The sequence below is a fragment of the Rattus norvegicus genome, chromosome 10 (genome assembly GCF_036323735.1).
Source record: "Rattus norvegicus strain BN/NHsdMcwi chromosome 10, GRCr8, whole genome shotgun sequence".
Taxonomy (NCBI): Eukaryota; Metazoa; Chordata; class Mammalia; order Rodentia; family Muridae; genus Rattus; species Rattus norvegicus.
The window spans coordinates 13,869,138-13,887,928 of NC_086028.1; the positions used below are offsets into that span (position 1 = coordinate 13,869,138).

The following is an 18,791-nucleotide window of genomic DNA, read 5'->3' on the forward strand; positions in this document are numbered from 1 at the left end:
TGGGAACTTACAGGTTCTTTGGAAACTCAGTTGTGTTTTGCTGGAGCAAATACATGAAGGGATGTTTAGCTGAAGTGGACACAGGTGAAAGGCTAAGGAAGACTCGTGAAGAAATGTGTTGCTGAAGCAGGAGAAAGGATGTTCTGCTAAAGCAAGTGCATGAAAGGACATGTGATGAAAGATTCTTTGCTAAAGACACGCATATATTGGTCCACCTCTCATTGCATAGTTGAGCTGCTTTTGTCAGGACTCCGAAAGAGAGAAATGCATCAAAAACAAAAACAAAAAAAAAAAAAAAAAAAAAACTAAACTTGTGATGGCACGCAGCAGTTTCTTGCTGCTTTCACAGACTTGGGCTGACTGGCAGAGTGATGTCAGTTGAGACTGATGCACACGCTGAGGCAAGACCAGTGGAAGACACATGATGTTTGAAGGGAGTATAAATGAGACTCTATGGACAATAGAACTTGGCTGGGCTAGGCTTGTTTATAGAGTTAGCTGTGCAATGGTTGTTGGTCTCAAGTCTTAGCTGATCTTTGCTTTGCTGAGAGAGACATAGCGGAGAACTTTTCCTAGTGTTCCTGTTGTCCTGGTCCCTCCTGCTGACTCGAGCTGAGACTGAGGCCTGGCTGTCTCTGTTAGGTAGTGCCACCACTGCTGATTCACGTTTGCTATCCTAACTCTACCCAACTGGATTGCCGGTATATCCGTGAAGTGTTTGTGGATGGATTGGGCTGCTGCTGCTGACTCCTGTGAACTACCAATTTCCAGAAAACACAGATGGGAGTTGCTCCAAAGAACCTTTCTAAAGCAGGTCCACTCTGCTCCTGTCCCCCTATCCTTTCTTTTCCACTACCTCTGGTGGGGTGGTGGGCTACAAGGTAGGTTAAAGCGTTTAAGCTCCATCATTAAAAGTAGACTTTGAAAAAATTAAAGTTACAGGGAATAGTTTGTTTTGTTTTGTTTGTTTTCAAGACAGAGTTTCCCAGTGTGGCCTAGGTTGTCCTGGAACTCACTTTGTAGTCCAGGCTGGCCTCAAACTCAGAGATCTACCTCCCTCTGCCTCCTGAGTGCTGGGATTAAAGGTGTTTGCCACCACTGCCTGACTGAGAGAGTAGTTCTTATTGTGTGTGTGCTATGTGAATGCAGAGTATGTGAGGGTCACAGTATCATTTGTGGCATTGGTTCTTGTTGTGGTTTGAATAGCTATGGCCCCCATAGACTCATGTGATGGAGGGCTTGGCCTATAAGGAATGGCACTATTAGGAAGTGTGGCCTTGTTGGAGTAGGTGTGGCCTTGTTAAAAGAAGTGTGGTGATGTGGGTTTTAAAGTCTCCTTTGCTCAAACTACACCCAATATGGTGGTCTCCATCAGCTGCCTTCAGATCAAGAACTCTCAGCTCTTCCAGCACCATGTCTGCCCGAATGCTGCCTTGCTTCCCGCCATGATGATAATGGACTAAACCTCTGAATTGTAAGCCATCCCCAATTAAATGGTTTCTTTTATAAATGGTCTCTTCACAGTAATAAAACCCTAAGACAGTTCTCTCTTCTTCCACCTTGATATGGATCCCAAGGATTAAACTCAACTGTCAGATTTATGGGGCAAGCACCTTTATGCATGGAGCCACGACACTGACCACACCCTTGAGACGTGGATCAAGCTTTATTGTTTGTTTTTTTGGGTCAAGAATGTTGGCTTATGGACCATGGCATGTTTGTGGTGGGCTTTCTTTGAGATATAGAATGAGGTGTAAAAACAAGGTTTTGAGAAATACATCTGATGTCAGGTTGCCTAATGATATGACAAAATTTTAGTAGTCAAGAATGACCAGGCCTCACTGACCAAGGCCAAGCGAATTAGGACAAAACAAAGATAACTGTTCTCAGAAAGATCCCCCACCCCTCCCTGTGGTGAACCCCGAGAACAACCACAAGATGTCATCCTGACCCTGCCTGACCACCAAGTTCTTCCCCCCCTTCTAAGGGACTTGCCAACTTAGTCCTTTCCCAGTGATTCTCTAAGGCCAGGTGTAGGGCTGGATGAGGAAAGTGACTAACTAGGCCAAGAACAGCCCCTTGAGCAGGCCAGCCAATACCTGACAAGATCCTTTGTCCTGTGTACCATCAATGAGAATGGGCCAGCTAACCCTGTTTCTGAAGTCTGCCCTCTGTAAGGAATAAAAGTTGTGTGCTTTTTGGGTTCAGGGTTGCCTCTCCCTGTGTGGACGAGCAACCCCACATACATGGGTCATTAAACCTCTTGCCATTGCAGCGCTCTCTCAAGTTATGTTCTGTGGGTTGCGCTCCTGAAGTAAGGCCATTTTGGGGTCTTACAACAGAGGTGTCTTTTTTTATTTTTTATTGGTTCTTTGTGAATTTCATATCATGTACCCCAATCCCACTCATCTCCCCCCACCCCCATACCTGCCCTCCATCCTTGCAACATCCCAGCAAACAGAGAGAAAAAGAACCTCAGTGGAAGTTGTAGTGTGTCCCAGTGTGTCCCAGAGTATTCCCTTATGTCCACACCTCTTTGCTTGCAAATGTTCATTGCAATGGTTTGTTGGTCTGATCCAAGGCCTCTGGCTTCTGCTACTCTATCCTCCTTTCTCTGGGATAACTCCAGCTTGTGTCAAATTGACACACTCTATTGATACTGGAGCCTCACTGGGACTCCTCTCGATTTCCTGGGGCTGGAGAGATGTCTCCGCGGTTAAGAGCAAAGGAACAGGTTTGGGTTCCGGCACCTATATGGTAGCTTACGACCAACTGTAACGTCAGCCCCAAAGGATTTTTTTTTTTAAGATTTATTTATTATATATGAGTACACTGTAGCTGTCTTCAGACGCACCAGAAGAGGGCATCAGATCCCATTACAGATGGTTGTGAGCCACCATGTGGTTGCTGGGAATTGAACTCAGGACCTCTGGAAGAGCAGTCGGTGCTCTTAACCGCTGAGCCATCTCTCCAGCCCAGCCCCCAGAGGATCTTATACCCTTACAGGACCTCCACAGGTATCAGGCACATATGTGGTACACAGAAAAGAAAACCCTTAAACATAAAATAAAAATTAATGTTTTTTAAAATCCCTGTATTTACAAGAAATTTAAGATTATAATTTTTTTCTTTTCTTTATATAAAGAGGTGAGAGGGCTTCTGAATGACCATTTCATTTCTTTCCTTCCCACTCCCCCTCCCAACTCCCCTTCCCCAGATTGGATTTCTCTCTGTAGTTCTGGCTCTCCTGGAACTCATTTTATAGACCAGGCTGTCCTTGAACTCTGATATCCACCTGCCTCTGCCTCCCAAGTGCTGAGATTATTTTTAATTATTATTTTATGTGTATGAGAGTTTTGCCTGCATTTGTGAATGTACACCACCACATGTGTGCCTGGTGCCCTCGGAGGCCAGAAGAAGATATCGGCTCCCCTAGCACTGGAGTTACAGATGGTTGTGAGCCACTGTACGGGCCGGGAATTGAACCCAGGTCCACTGCAATTAGAGTCAGTGTTCTTAACTACTGAGCCATGGCTTTAGCCACTGTCTTCTTCACTCATGTCATCTTTCCCTCTGGATTTCTGCAAATTCCACCTCTTCCCAGTCGTCCTTTCAGATAATAGCTCTCTTTTGTTGTTTGTTTGTTTTTTAAGACAGGGTTTCTCCTTGTAACTCTCTGGCTGCCCAGGAATTTACTCTGTAGACCAGGCTGGCCCCAAACTCCCAAGTGCTGGGGATTAAAGCTGTTCACTGGTACCTCTCCCACCCCCAACTCTCAAACCCCTAGCTTTAAAGAAATCCCTTTTAAAACATACTATGTCACAGGACTTCTTTCTTAAACCATTTTTATGGCTGCCTTTTTGTGTGTAGAAGGAAACTTAAACACTTTAACATGTTTGGCAAGGTTCTGAATTACATGAACTCGATTTAACTTCTCAAATCCATCTCGCCTCCCTCTCACCCCAACTGTCCATTCCTCTCCTTTAACTTGGCTTTCTGACTTTCAGGTATCTAAGTGCTTGCTGACTCTGGGCCCTTCTGCTCTCCTCCTGCCTGCAGAGCCCCTTGCTCCTGGAGGCACTCCCTGCTACTGCAAATGGCTTGTTCCTTACCATTGTCTTAACCAACCGACTTCCCCAAAGAAGAGTTGTTTTCATTTCACAATGTCATATTAAGGAATGAATTGAATTAGAATAGTATTTTAGTTACTGGGAAACAAGAAACAACATTTCCAGAGCAATGCTTCTCAAAAAATGTAAGAACTGTCCTCTGTCTAGTGAAGCAGGTAGGCCAACCTCAGATCTTCACTGTCCTCTCCTCCAAATCCAGTCCCCCAGTCTCATCCCCAGCTCTGTAACAGACTACCCGTTGTGGCCTCTCCTTGCTCTCTGCCTCCATTCCCAGGGGACTAACCAGACCCTAGTAGAACTCCCTGCTTTCCTCCTTCCTGTGGACCCTCTTAGTGCCCTCCTACACACACACTTCTTCTAAGTGCCAGCTTCCAATAACTAGAAACACATTTTACCCAGAACCCACAGTGGGCACAACTACCAGGATCCCAGAAGAGCTCCCTAACAGACAACACCCACCCACCACACCCTCCTGAAACCCAGAAAAGGCAACAGAGACCAAGGAGCGAAGCGTTCGCTGAACAAAGTTAAGATCAGATAACAACTAGCAACTAGAATTCCAATCATCCCAAATCCAGATGCCTTGATGCCAGTGTGAAAACCCTAGTGACAGGCAGGACAGTACAAGTCCACTAGAGTCCAGCAACCCTACCCACCATAGTAGGTCCTGAGAATGGCAGCCTAGCTGAGGGACAAGACAAAGACCTTAAAATAGTCCTTATGAAGATGATAGAGGTCCTCAAAGAGGAAATGAATAATACCTAAATACAATCTTTGAAAACACAAACGTCAGTGGAAGAAATAGATAAGACATAAGACAGGGCAAGGCCTGAAAGTGAAAATAGAACCAATAAAGAAAACCCAACCCAGGAACTAAAACAGGAATCTTAGAGGCAATCAAGAGATAGAAGGCTCGGGGCTGGGGATTTAGCTCAGTGGTAGAGCGCTTGCCTAGCAAGCGCAAGGCCCTGGGTTCGGTCCCCAGCTCCGGAAAAAAAAGAAAAAAAAAGAGATAGAAGGCTCTCAGGCATGGAAGATGGAGGGAAGGGGTGGTGAGGGTGAGCCAGCCCCAAGGGAGCAACTCCTCTGCAGTGAGGTGGAGATGGGGGTAGAGGTGGGGGGGGGGCGCGGGTGTTTAGAGATGCCCTCTGTCTCCTCAACCCTCACCATCTGAGGGGACCCTGCACCTCACTTGGTCAGCACAGTAGAGCTGGCCCTGGTGGGGGAAGTGCAGGTGAACTGGCCCCTAGGGCATGAGAGCAGGAGAGCTGACCCCGTCTCTTGCCAGGGTCGGCCTAGCCAGAGCAGAGCTGGAGAGTTTGTCTTGTGGTGCAGATAAGGGAGAGCCAGTGTGCTGACCAGATCAGCCACCACCCAGGCCTAGATCTAAGACTCTGAGTTGGCCCACCCAAAATCTATATCACCTGCGAATAGTTGGGATGTATGAAAGGTGCAGGGTCTCCATGACACAGGGCAACAACAAGATAACCAGGAGGAGTCCTGATGAGGATCTAATACTGATGGTGTCTCAGAAGTCAGAGATCTCGAACCAGATCAGTGACTCACTGCAGGTGAAGGTGTGTGGACAGAGGGATAGACTGTGGGACACACTGTGACACACTGCGGCTTCCACTGAGGTGTTTTCTGTGCTTGTTTTGTTGTTTGTGTGAGTGTGTTTTATTCTGCGGAGGAAGGTTACAAGGGGCTTATGAGGGGAAGTGGAGATGAGCAGGACTGGGGTGCATGATGGGAAACTCACAAAGAATCAATAGAAAGTTAAAAAAAAAAAAAAGAGAACAACCCAATTTAAAAGAAAACAGATGTAAACAGCAAATTCTTAATAGAGGAATCTCAAATGCCTGAGAAACACTTACAGAAATGTTCAATATCCTTAATCATCAGAAAAACGCAAATGCAAACTTCTTAGGGACTTCAGAGTAGCCGAGATCAATAAGACGAGTAACAGCTGTGGAGAAAGGGGAACACTTGTACAGCCACTATGAAAATCAGTGAGGCACTCGTTCCTAAGGAAGATGGGAACGAATCGACCTCGAGACTCAGCTATATCACCTCTGGGATATATCACCCATGGGTCCTACACATACCTCCGTCCTACCACAGAGACACTAGCTCAACCATACGTTGCTGCTCTATTCATAATAGCCAGAAACTGGAAACAACCTAGATGTCCCTCAACAGATGAATGGATAAAGAAAATGGAATATTACTCAGCTTTTTTCAAAAAATAAAATAAAATCATGACATTTATAGATAAATAAATGGAACTAGGAAAAAAATCATCCTGAGTGAGGTAACCCAGATCCAGAGAGATAAATTTGATATGGATTCCCTTACATGTGGATATTAGCTGTTAAGTCATGATAACCGAATTACAATCCGTAAAGCCACAGAGCTTAGGTATAGAGTGAGGGACTAGGGGGACAGACAGATCTCCCTAGGAAAGGGAGATAGAACAGATCTTATGGATGGGAGGGGAGTGGGACTGGAAGAGGAAGAATTGAGTGGGGGAGGGGAAGGGTAGAGGGGGTTAAGGGGGACTTGGAAGAGAGACAAAAAACTTAGGAGCATTGAGGGGTACAATGGAAAACTACTACAGAGAATCTTCCTAGAGTATATGTATACACAAAGGTGATCGAAATGACATCGCCAAATAAGGGGAGAGACAGAGCCCCAACTAGCCGCCTCTTGTTACTAAAGAAAGCTTACCATACTGGAAATGAATTACATCTAATTGAGTTGTTGGTCAAAGAGGTCCCATGGGAACCCCCCAAAAAAACCCAGGCTGTTGCTAAGACGATAGGTTGCTCTCCACAAACTGACCACAGAGTTCTACTGCTGAACACAATACCTATGCTCGCTGAACATGGAGAGGTCAAGCTGGCGCCTAAATAGATCCTTCACCCCTACATGCTGGTGTCTTTGGTATAGGAAGGCGCTCTGCGTGATACTGAAGAAGCCATGTAAGCAAGAGCTGAGCCACAAAACCCTTGACCTAGAATGGTGTCCTGACGGCAAGATGTGCTACTGTAGTCAATGGTGGCCTAAGGCTTGTGGAAGTGGCCGATTGGTATCTGACTTAACTTAAGATTCACGCCAGGGGTGGAACCTGTAATCGACACTGCTCGGAGGACCGAGAACCTGGGACCAGAGAGCCCAGGGACCTGGGGTAAACCAAATACTACCATTCTACTAAAAGAATTAGCAATAAAACCACTCCTAGTGATATTCTGCTATACTCATAGGTTAATGCATTGCTTGGCCATCATCAGTAAAGCGTCTTCCTGAAGCAGAATGGAACAAATACAGAGACCCACAGCCATACCATGCAGAGAGTGAGAGACCTCGGAACCCTCAGTCCTAAACAGATGTTTCCATCATTCCCTCCCCTCGGGGCCCAGGGAACCTTGAGGAAGAGAAGGCATAAAGAGTAGAAGAGCCGGAGGACGGAGGGCACCAAGAGAACAAGGCCCTCTAAGTCAACAGGATAGACACGCGTATGAGCTCACAGGGATGGAGGCAGCTTGTGCAGAGCCTACATGGGTCTGCACCGATGCTGCCTGCCCCAGTGCTGAAAGGAGAAGTGGACCCATGCCCCCATCTTTAACCCGGAAGCTATCTCCAATTGGTAACCACTTCCAAATGCAAAATTTAATTTTCTCCAAGGGCATCTCACTTGGGGAAACAAACTACTCTCAAGGGTAGGCCACGTGCCCAGCAGAAGATGGCTGACAGGAAACAAACCCAGTAGCATCTTTAAAGGGTCCTTGTTTCATAAGGTCGCATCATGGCTCTTTTTGGCTTTTTTAAGTTGTGTTATTTTTATTTTATTTTATTTATATACGGTTTATTTTTCTCTCTCTCTTTACCATTAGGTCCTTGCTTAGACTTCCAGTTTAGTGTTTTTATAGGATTCCAGAGTGTGCAAGCATTTGGGTCTCATCTATATCAGTTTCTTGAGTACTTTCTTGGGCTCTTTCTTTCTGTTTGTTTGATACTATTTCTAGGTGTTAGCTTTTGTTTTATCATATTATATTATATTATATTATATTATATTATATTATTATAGAAGCTTGGTTGTTTTCTAAGGAGAGACAGAGAGGGGGTGGATCCATATGGAAGGGAAGTGGGGAGGAACTGGGAGAAGAAGAGGGAGGGAAACCATAATTAGGATAAATTATGTGAGAGTTAAAAAAAAATTATTTTCGGGCTGGAGAGATGGCTCAGCGGTTAGGAGCACTGACTGCTCTTCTAGAGGTCCTGAGTTCAATTCCCAGCAACCACACGGTGGCTCACAACCATCTGTAATGAGATCGGATGCCCTCTTCTGGTGTGTCTGAGGACAGCTACAGTGTACTTATATACATAAAATAAATAAATCTTAAAAAATTATTTTCAATAACAGAAACAAAAAAGAACTGTCCACATTGAATGGCAATAGAGCTGGGAGTTATACAACCTTTTTTTTTTTTTAAAAAACTTGTATTCTATATCTCATTAGAAGAGCTTTGCAATAGCGTATATAACAATCACAGTAATTTTGGAAAACCTCTTGGGCGAACTCCACATTTGGAAAATTTCTATTCGTTTGGTCAAACTGCCATATTCAATAACTAGTTACTGGGCCACCTACTACATAGTTCTATTAGGGACATGGTGACGACCAAACCAGACATGGTCCTCGCCCTTCTGAAGATGGAAGAGAAGTGAGGAAAGGCACACGAGGCACAGAAAACTGTAAGGATGCCATTCAGACGCTTGTGAAAATAACAAGGCAGCGGAGAGAAACAGAAAGCTGCTTACTTAACTGCCTCCCTAAAACCCAGAGAGACTGGCACAGCGATGGCTGGTGCAAAGCGATCCACATGAAGAAGATTCTGAAGAAAGCAAGGGAAAAGCTAGAGAGGAAAGCAGGACATAGGTTGAGAGACTCTGTGCGTTGGAAGCCATAGAAGGGTGTGAGCAGGGGATGGCAAACACCAGCAGCCTTTCGAGTGCCTTTCTGCCTCTGTCTGGAGAGAAGCAGAGAAACCTGCTAGAATCTGTGAGTGCTTTCAATTGTACATTAGTTAGAGCTGTGCAGTGTATTGGCTGGTTTTGTGTGTCAACTTGACACAAGTCATCAGAGAGGAAGGAGCTTCAGTTGAGAAAATGCCTCCATGAGATATAGCTATAAGGCGTTTCGTCAATTAGTTATCAGTGGGAGAGGGCTCAGCCCATGGTGGGTGGTGCCATCCCTGGGTTGGCAGTCAGTAGATTCTATAGGAAAAAAGGCTGAGCAAGCCAGTAAGTAGCACCCGACCATGAGCTCTGCATCAGCTCCTCCTTCAAGTTCCAGTCCTGCTTGACTTCCTGTCCCAACCGCCCCAGTGGTGGACTACGATTTGGAAGTGTAAGGCCAATGAACCCTTTCCTCCCCAACCTGCTTTTTGGTAATGGTATCTCATCACAGCAAGAGAAACCCTAACTAGGGGGCTGGAGAGATGGTTCAGCGGTTAAGAGCACTGACTGCTCTTCCAGAGGTCCTGAGTTCAAATCCCAGCAACCACATGGTGGTTCACAACCATCTGTAAGGAGATCTGATGCCCTCTTCTGGTGTCTGAAGACAGCGACAGTGTGTACTTCTATATAATAAATATAATAAATAAATCTTAAAAAAGAAAAAGAGAAATTCTAACCTTAACTAATACGTGTAAGAATTAGCCAATCAGTGGAGAGATGGCTCAGTGGTTAAGAGCACTGACTGCTCTCCCAGAGGTCCCGAGTTCAAATCCCAACCACATGGTGGCTCACAACCATCTGTAATGGGATCTGATGTCCTCTTCTGGTGCTGAGGACAGCTACAGTGTACTCATAAATAAAATAAGTTAATCTTTAAAAAAAGAAAAAAAGGGGTTGGGGATTTAGCTCAGTGGTAGAGCGCTTGCCTAGCAAGCACAAGGCCCTGGTTTCGGTCCCCAGCTCCGAAAAAAAAAAAAAAAGAAAAGAAAAAAAGTTAGCCAACCAGAGCTACTGACTAATAGAAAATAGTAGTGTCCTGAGAGTGAGTTAAATATAAATAGCATTTAACATTTTTTTTTTTGGTTCTTGCAATAAGACATGTTATGGAGACACACACACACACACACACACACACACACACACACACACACACACAAAAGATGGAAATGCCCTCTCCACCCCATCTTATATCTGACCTTCAAAGTCAACGGCGAAGGTTTGCTCCACCACTTCAGTAACGGCTTTCAAGGTTTCGCTCTTGGAAGGGATATAAACCAACTGAAATTTACTTTTCAGAGGGTAGTTGTGGAAATATACTGGCAGTAAGCTGACATCGACTGCCGGGTAGTTGGTGTTTGCCTTGTTTCTTGGCATACTATTCAAACGAAGATACAATACAATTGCAGAAAACAGTACTGGCATCAACGTTTCCAGGACAGTTACCAGAGTCTTCCGCTTCTAAACCAGAAACAGCAGCTGTGTGTTAACCGCAGACAAAAACCCAAGTGTAAAATGTCTACCCCAGGGCCAGAGAGACCTTCTCAGTAAGCACTATCCCTAGTGTTGAATAAACCAAGAGGTTGGAAGGCAGAAAGATCAGAAATTCAAGGTCATCCTTGGCTACTTAGGAAATTCCAGCCCATCCTTTGACATAGGAGACCCCCACCTCAAAAAAACAAATGCCCCATTTCCTTTCCTCTTGCTTCCCTACACGAAACCCGGAAAAGAGAAAAGGACAGAATGAGAGCAAGCATCCCCACTCAGCTCTTCCACACCATCAGTGCTTAGAACGCAACAACAGGGGTTGCATTTAACAATGGGAGTTAACGGAGTTACTTTGTGAGGGAGCAGTTTTTACAAAGGAAGTTCATCGTTGTTCTTCAACTCACTATTAGTGACTGTGATGTCAACCGGACAGAGCCTAAAATCACTTGGGAGACAGGCCTCTGGGTGCCTGTGGGGACTGCCTTCTGTTAACTGAGGTGAGAAGATTTGCATACTGTGAGCAGAGCTGTTTCCTAGGTAGGATCTCAGACTGTGTAAATGGGAAAGGGGGACTGAACAGTACGAATTCACTGTCCTTTGCTTCCTGACCGTGGGTGTGACAGGATCGGCCGGTTCAAGCTCCTCCCACAATCACCGTCCCAACACAATACCTCTACCTCTAAACTCTGCCAGAACAAACTCTCCCTCCCTTACGTGACTTTTGTCTTGGGTGTCTTGTCACAGCAACAGGAAGAGAAACTAAGACCGAAACTCATTTAACTTAAAAAAGCAGCTATTCCCGAGGACCTACATCTTCCCCGCAGGTAAGCATTTCCTTACCTTTAAGACGAAGTTCTTCCAGAGAAGAAGTTTTAACTTCTTGAACGGGGCCATTTTTCTTTTCCCAGTTGAAGAAGAGGCTCGACACTAGTCAGGAAACAAACTGAGAAAATGTTAAGAAGGGTTCTTCCAGCTAGACTCAGTGACACACACCATTAATCCCAGCACTTGGGAGGCAGAGGCAGGTGGATCTCTGTGAGTTCGGAGGCCAGCCTGGTCTACGGAGTGAGTTCCAGGACAGCACAAGCCACAGAGCAAGACCCTGCCTCGAAAAACACAAATTTAAAAAAGAAATTCTTTTCACACTTTATTAACTTTCTTCTTGTGACCTTTTGGAACGCTGTCAAATTACTTTCCTTCTCTCCTATTGTTCCTTCTAGGTCTGTTGGGTGGATCCTTCACAGTCACTCCACAGGTGACCTCACGTTCCGACTTTCTACCTTCTTTTCTCCAGCTTGGACTTTGACTCAAGCTCTTTCCCCAAAGATTCAGCTTCAGGGTGTCTGTCCCCACCCCCACTGTGTTTTATCTCAAAACTGCCCTGGCCTATTCATGACCCTCCTAAACAAATCACCCCACTGTCTCCCCTTCACCTCAGCTTGTGTCAGCTCCGAGCTTCAAGTTAAAGGTTATTATGGCCTTCTCTTTTGAAGCCTATTGTCCCAAACCTATTTGTCCAGTCTTTGAGACATTTCCAAAGTTGACGCCTTTCGCACCCTTGATTCTTATCACCCTCACCCTGCCTGACTTTTGGCAGCAGCCCTGGCGGTACAAAGCGGTATCTGATCTCGCCATTTTGCAACTCATTCTCTATGCAAGGATAAGAACCACAAAATTCAAGTCAGATCACCCTGACTCTTCCACCACAAACTCTTAACGGCTCTCATCTCTCTCCACGAAAAAGCCTTGCCTTCCGATGGCCTACACAGTTCTACTACAGTTTCTGTCCATGTTACCATCCTTCAGCCATCTCCTTGACTGTTCCTGCCTATATCACAGGCCTGTTCCAAAACCCAATAAACACACAGTGCTGCACGAACTGGATTTCTTTCTGCCAAGTTCCTCTGTGTTACATGATCGTTCTGGACAGCTCTACAATTATTATTATTATTTTTGGATATTTATTCAGAAAGTTACTTTCTCAATAAGGTTTTTAATTGACCATCCTAAATAAAACTTCGATCTTTTAAAACATCCTATATCTGCTTTTCATGTTTACTTTTCTTCTTAGCATATTTAAGCAAAGAAATGTCCTTTATTTCAGGACTGGGGAGATGGCTCAAGAAATGGCTCAGTGGGTAAGAATTTGCTGCACAAAATGCTTGCAGGAACCGAGTTCGGTCCTCAATGTAAAAGTCAGGCATGGCAGCACATGCCTGTCATCCTGTATCTGTCAGCTGAGCCGAGGCAGACAGATATAATGGAAAATATGAGAATTGGGGCATTTCTCCAATTGGGTCAGCAATAGACCCTGCCTTAAAAAATAAGATGCGTGGACTGGTGGGTTGGCTTAGCATTAAGAGTCCATCCTGCTTTCCAGAGGACCCGAGTTCAGTTCCCAACATCCACATGCAGCAGCTGACAACTGCCCGCAACCACAGCTCTAGAAGGTCTGACATGCTCTTCTGCCTCCGCAGGTACTCAAACAAACATGCATGTACGTGTGCACACACACACACACACACACACACACACATATACACACGCATATACACCACACACCACACACACCACAGAGGGAAAGGGTGAGACACACACACACACACACACACACACACACACGCACATACACACGCATATACACCACACCACAGAGGGAGAGGGTGAGACACACACACACACACACACACACACACACACACACACACCACAGAGGGACAGGGTGAGAAAGAACCAGCCAGATAGATAAATAAATAATAAAATATGTATTAAAAAACAAGGAAAATAAGATTTAGTACTTAGGAGATGCCGCCAAAACCAACTATACCTACATTAAAAATAAACAAACGACCCAAAAACAGGTGGGTGGTGGTGGCACAGGCCTTTAATCTCAGCACTCAGGAGGCAGAGGCAGGCAGATCTCTGGGTCTACAGAGTAAGTTACAGGACAGCCAGGAATACACGGAGAAACCCTGTCTCAAAAAAAAAAAAAAAAAAAAAAAGACAAACAAAAAAATCCTTCAAATCATCATAATGGTTTTGTCTTACTGTAATGAAATATGTGAAAATAAGTATTTATGAAAAAAAAAAAAGAGGTTTATAACCTTGTAGGCTGAAAGCCCACGAAGCACCAAGCTCTGGCCGTGGTCCTTGTGGTTTCATCAACGCATGCAGGCTTGTACCGCAATACGAAAACACACGGAACCTGTATCCTAAGGCAGGATGCCAAAGTGTGGCTGTGAACTGAGGTCCCACAAGAACTGTGCAGACAGAATCTCTTGTGCGCTGTGTGAAAGCATTCCCCTGTCTGTAAAATGCTGGGTAGCCAATGAGCTGAGGCAGGATCAGAAGGTGGGAGAAGATCTGGCAGAGAGAGAGAGAGAGAGAGAGAGAGAGAGAGAGAGAGAGAGAGCGAGAGACAGACAGACAGACAGACAGACAGACAGAGACAGGGACAGGCAAAGGAAGACTTGAACAGACATACAGGAAGTCGTTTGCATGAGGCTGAGGACCTTGTAACCAGTCACTTGGCAAGACTTAGAATAGAATAAAGGAATAGTTGAGTTATGAGCGACTCGGGGGACAGGCCCTGGCTTATTGGCCTAGGCATTTATTCATAGATAAGATGTCTCAGAGCCGTTGTTTCGAGGAACAAAGAGGCTGGGTAGAAAACCACAAGATTATGGAGAGACTTAACAACAGAATGTGTTCTCTCTCCCAAGAATCTCCCAATGACCGGAAAGGATTTATCACAAGGCCTCATCTTTTTTTTTTTTTTTCTTTTTTTCGGAGCTGGGGACTGAACCCGGGGCCTTACGCTTGCTAGGCAACCACTGAGCTAAATCCCCAACCCAAGGCCTCATCTTTTAAAGGTACTATCAACTCAAGACACCTTGGGAGACAAATCACACCATTCAAGCGATAGAATATGTCAAGATGATCACATACCACAACCAAGGGAGATTTATCCTAGGACTTGGAAGGTGGTATAACATGAGAAAATCAACCAACACAATATCAACACACACACAATAGAACGATAACAGCAACAAACGTCTCGCATGATTATCTCAAAGGATGTAGGAAAGGTAACTGACAAAATTCAACACTCTTCCCAGTACTCAAAGGCACAGGTAGGAGGATCAGAGGTTCAAGGTAATCAGTCCTCCAGTATAGTGAGTTTGAGACCAGCCTGGGCTACGTGAGACCAAAGGGTGCAGGAATGGTACACACACTGAATCCCAGCAATTGGGAGGCAGAGGCAGATGGATCTCTGTGAGTTTGAAGCCAGCCTGGTCAACATAGAGAGTTCCAGGCCAACCAGAGCTACATAGTGAGACTCGTGTCAAAAAAATAAAAGGGAGTGAGGAATGAGACCAGCCTTAGTGACCCATATTCCACAGGCAAGAAAGAGAACTGAAAGTCTGAGGCCAGCCTGGACTGCACAGTGATTTTCAGTCCAGCCTAAGTTGTATAGTAAGACAGTTTCAAATATATATATATATATATATATATATATATATATATCTCACATGAAAAAGAAATGAATACATTTTCATTTTTATATATGGGAAATAACACACACACACACACACACACACACACACACTCAAGATCATGAGTTTGAAGCCAGCCTGAGCTATATAGTTTGACCTCACGTAACCCCTGCCTCCTGCCCCCCCCCCCAAAAAAAGAAAAGAATCTACTTTAAAGCAAGATACACTCAGTGGAGAATTTCCCAAGCACAAGAGAGAGATGCAAATGTCATGTGTCAAATTTACATCTTTAGACATCTATAAACAAATCTATATATTTACATAGGTAGAAAATTAGAGAGAGAGAGAATATTTACTGAACAAATGGCACAGAAAGAGGATAGTAATTATAAAAAAAACTGGCTTTTCGTTTTAAAATTTGAACAAGAATATATTCATATAATACTTGTTAAGTTTTAAATTTGGGAATATACCAAGTCATTTATCTGAATTACCTCTAAAATTTCTTATCGATTAAAAGCTATGCAAATTACATTTGAAGCAAGATATTTCGTGATTTGAAAAGATATATCATAATCCGCACAAGCACAGCCTATGGCGATGTTGCTACAGTTTCTGTACTACTTGGCTATTTAATAGGACAAGCCTAAATAATTCCCCGACACAGTCAATGGATGGATACACATTCCGTGGGATTGGGTTTGGTTTCAAATGACAATATCTCCAGTTCTAACAATACATTGTTGAGGACTCTGAATTCTGTTAGATGGGTGTTTTTTTAATACTTGCGTTTCGAGTTTCATCTTCAATACACAACAAAATGAGAATTTAACACAAGACACTGTTAGATTCAGTACACCCAGTCTCATCTTTACTTAAAGGAATTCTAAGTCACCCGGTTCTGTTCCTAGATTTAGTTTTTGCAGAACTAGGATTAGGTTTGCAAGCTCCGGTCAACTGTTTTGAAAGAAAAGCGATTAAGTTTAACGTACAGCCAGATCTGCACACTTTCTGGCTGTAGAAACGGAAAAGGCATTTTGGTTTGGAAGAAAGATGAAGAGAAAGTCTTTAGGACCAAGTCTTTTGGAGATGTTTATAGCACAGTAATAACCCAAATCCCAACCTTGCTTTAACTGCCTCCCCCCGTGACCCACACCACCCTCCCGCCAACACACACCTCTGCGTGCTTGTTACTGACGTGCATGTGCTGCCATTTAAGTGCCAAGCATGATAATAATCACTTAAACATGCATTTTTCTCATTTCACTTTGAAAAAAAAAAAAAACGGTGGTTGGGAGGGAACAGCAAGCTACGAATTTGCTATTACTACCATTTCAATCTTAGGAATAAGAAATCAAGATTCCGGAAAGTAAAACAACTTGAATACACTAATGAAGGACTCAAGACCTGAAGCCAGGTCTTTGTGACTCCTTTATTCAGCCAACTTGACTAGAGCTGTTTCTGGGCGGTGTTCTAGGACCCCAGGGAGCTGACCATGTGCCAGGCAAGGGCTCTTTCCTCAGGTAGCCCATCTTCTGGGTTAGCCATACTGGACCCTAGAGAGCGAGAGGTTATGACCACATATAACTGGCATCGATTTGGAAGTCGCGATCCGGCGTTACCTTAAAGCTCAGCCGGTCTGGTCCGCAGCCCGAAAACCGGGTAGGGTTGCGACTCACTCACCGCCCGCACCTAGTCGGTGGCCACGGGCATTCAGAGACCCGCTGAATCGCCCGCGACGACTGTTGGCCCCGTGACACAGTCACGCTCAACCCGGTGACCGGCTTCTCCCGGGCGGGTCGCGCGGCTGCACAGGCTTCAGGAACCTGTGATTCCACTGCGATTCCCTCCTGCCTGAGTCGAGGATTGTCCGAGGGCACGCGGATGCTCGCACCCTACTGTCTGAAGGAACCACAACCCCCTCCCACCTTTCGCTTGAGAGTGCCTCCATGCCAGTCTACTGCCTGAAGAGATGCCAACGCCCCAGTCTGAAGGGACTCTATCGCCCCCAGTCTCCTGGAGAGAGGGACCCCGACGCCCTGCCTTCTGCCTGAGGGGACCCAGATCCCAGATAGCCCTCTCCCACTCCCGCCGCGACTGTATCCTCCTAGTGGTGCAGCTGGGCTGGATCGTGACTCTCACTTTACTCGCTGCGGGCTGTAGCCCCTGAAAGGTTCCTAGACCTAATCTCACTAAGGGCTTGGGTTCCTCCTGCAGAGGCGAGAGCAGAAAGTAGCACCTTCTCTTGGTGACAGGAGTGAGATGGGAAGTGGGCCCTGAGGAGAAAGAGGAACTTGAAATAGTAAATCCCGCTGCGAGAGTGAAATTCTTGATTTTACAGTCTCAACTGCTTTGAAACACGTTTGTCCAGAGCTTAGCTACAGGTCAGCGGCCCCGGGGCTCAGAACCCCAGCCAAACGACTACTGCCTGCTGGACGCCGACAAGGGCGTGCTGCATGATGAGCGGCGGGCGTGCGTGCGGAGAAAACCCGCAGGGGCAGCCCATCACGCACGCTCAAAGCAGCCCCACACCACCCCGCCCAGCCCGCGCGCGCGCCCACGGGAGGTGCGACCTGCGTGGAGTACTGCGCAGACGCACGATCCGGAATGTTGAACTGGGAGGGGTGCGCGCGGGACGTGGAGCGCCCTCTGTCGGAGCTGGGCGACATGTGCCGGGCACTGCGCAGGCGCTGAATCCGGAGCCTAGGCGAGGCCGAGCCGGCCGGGAGCAAACCCGGGGCACCTGCAGGGGCGACCCAGTGCGCACGCGCGATCCGACGCGCCCCCTCCAGGAGCCGGAGCTTCCTGGTGCGTTCTTCCACCCGCGCCTGTGGCAGGCGCCTCCTCTCTGCCCGGCGGCCTCAGCTGCCAGCTTCGGCCGCAGCGGCCCCTGCGAGGCTGGAGCAGAACCGGGAATCTAAGGGAGGGAACCTGGCGAGAGAGCTGCGCCGACCGCCGCCAGCCTGGCGCTGAGGGTCGGTGAGTGTCACTAGGACTTGTCACTCGCGCGCTAGCTCAGGGCTCTGAGATTTCCCGTCCTTGCCCGAGTCTCCACTCTGCCAGCGGGCAGCGCCCCAACCTGGGGCCTCCGAGCCCCTGCCTACCGCCGGGACCTGCTGGCTCCCGGACTATCCCTTCGTGTTGCCTCAGGTGTTGCTGTTGCGGCGTCCTCGGTGCTGGGTGTGTCCCCGCCATAGCGGGTCGCTGAGCGTGCGGGAACTGAACAGACGGCTGGGTCGTGCGGTCTATTGTGCGGGCCCGGCAGGTGGACAGACAGCCGCCGCCCTCAGGCGCTTTGCGGGCTGCGACACAGCAGGCCGGCGGAGTGCTCCCGGCTCAACCAGCCAGTGCTGGTCCTGGTTGGAATTCCTCCCAGTCCTTCGAGCTTCACCATCTTCATTTTCACGAACTTTAGCATGGGGTTCAAGGGGTGATTTGCTAGGGGTTGAAGTTAGCGAAGCCCTCAGTATGTAGGACCGGACTGGGAAGGGGGAACCACCGGTGCTACGGTTCGGCAGCCACTGTGCCCAGGGTCAGGTGTCTTGATGTCGGGTGTTGGGTGCAGATGCTCTGAACGAACTTTGGCCAGGCCCTGGGGGTTAGAACCCGAGCCTGTGTCTAGGGCAGGTGTTCTTGGTGCTTCATGCCTGAGGTTTCCCTG

The 18,791-nt window shown here is 46.6% G+C and overlaps 2 protein-coding genes across 15 annotated transcripts in view; one reads left to right on the forward strand and one right to left on the reverse strand.

Moving 5' to 3' along the window:
* Positions 1-17,581, reverse strand: part of Abca17 (ATP-binding cassette, subfamily A (ABC1), member 17) — a 92,909-nt gene extending 75,328 nt beyond the window's left edge. For 3 of the 10 annotated variants that reach the window (XM_008767557.4, XM_039085351.2, XM_008767555.4), the window contains exons 1-3: positions 16,753-17,581; positions 11,475-11,561; positions 10,346-10,607 (exon numbers count right to left, since the gene is read on the reverse strand). In XM_008767557.4, coding sequence (XP_008765779.1) covers positions 10,346-10,607; positions 11,475-11,528 — 316 coding nt within the window. In that variant the 5' untranslated portion in view covers positions 11,529-11,561; positions 16,753-17,581. 10 annotated transcript variants of the gene reach the window in all.
* Positions 17,582-17,810: 229 nt separating this feature from the next.
* The window catches only part of Abca3 (ATP binding cassette subfamily A member 3), a 57,339-nt gene continuing 56,358 nt past the window's right edge, over positions 17,811-18,791 (forward strand). For 3 of the 5 annotated variants that reach the window (XM_063268917.1, XM_006246039.5, XM_039087080.2), the window contains exon 1: positions 17,849-18,109. The gene's annotated coding sequence lies outside the window, so the exon portion shown is untranslated. Of the gene's footprint in view, positions 18,110-18,791 lie in introns of all 5 variants that reach the window. The other 2 variants (XM_039087081.2, NM_001396034.1) reach the window with 2 other exon arrangements.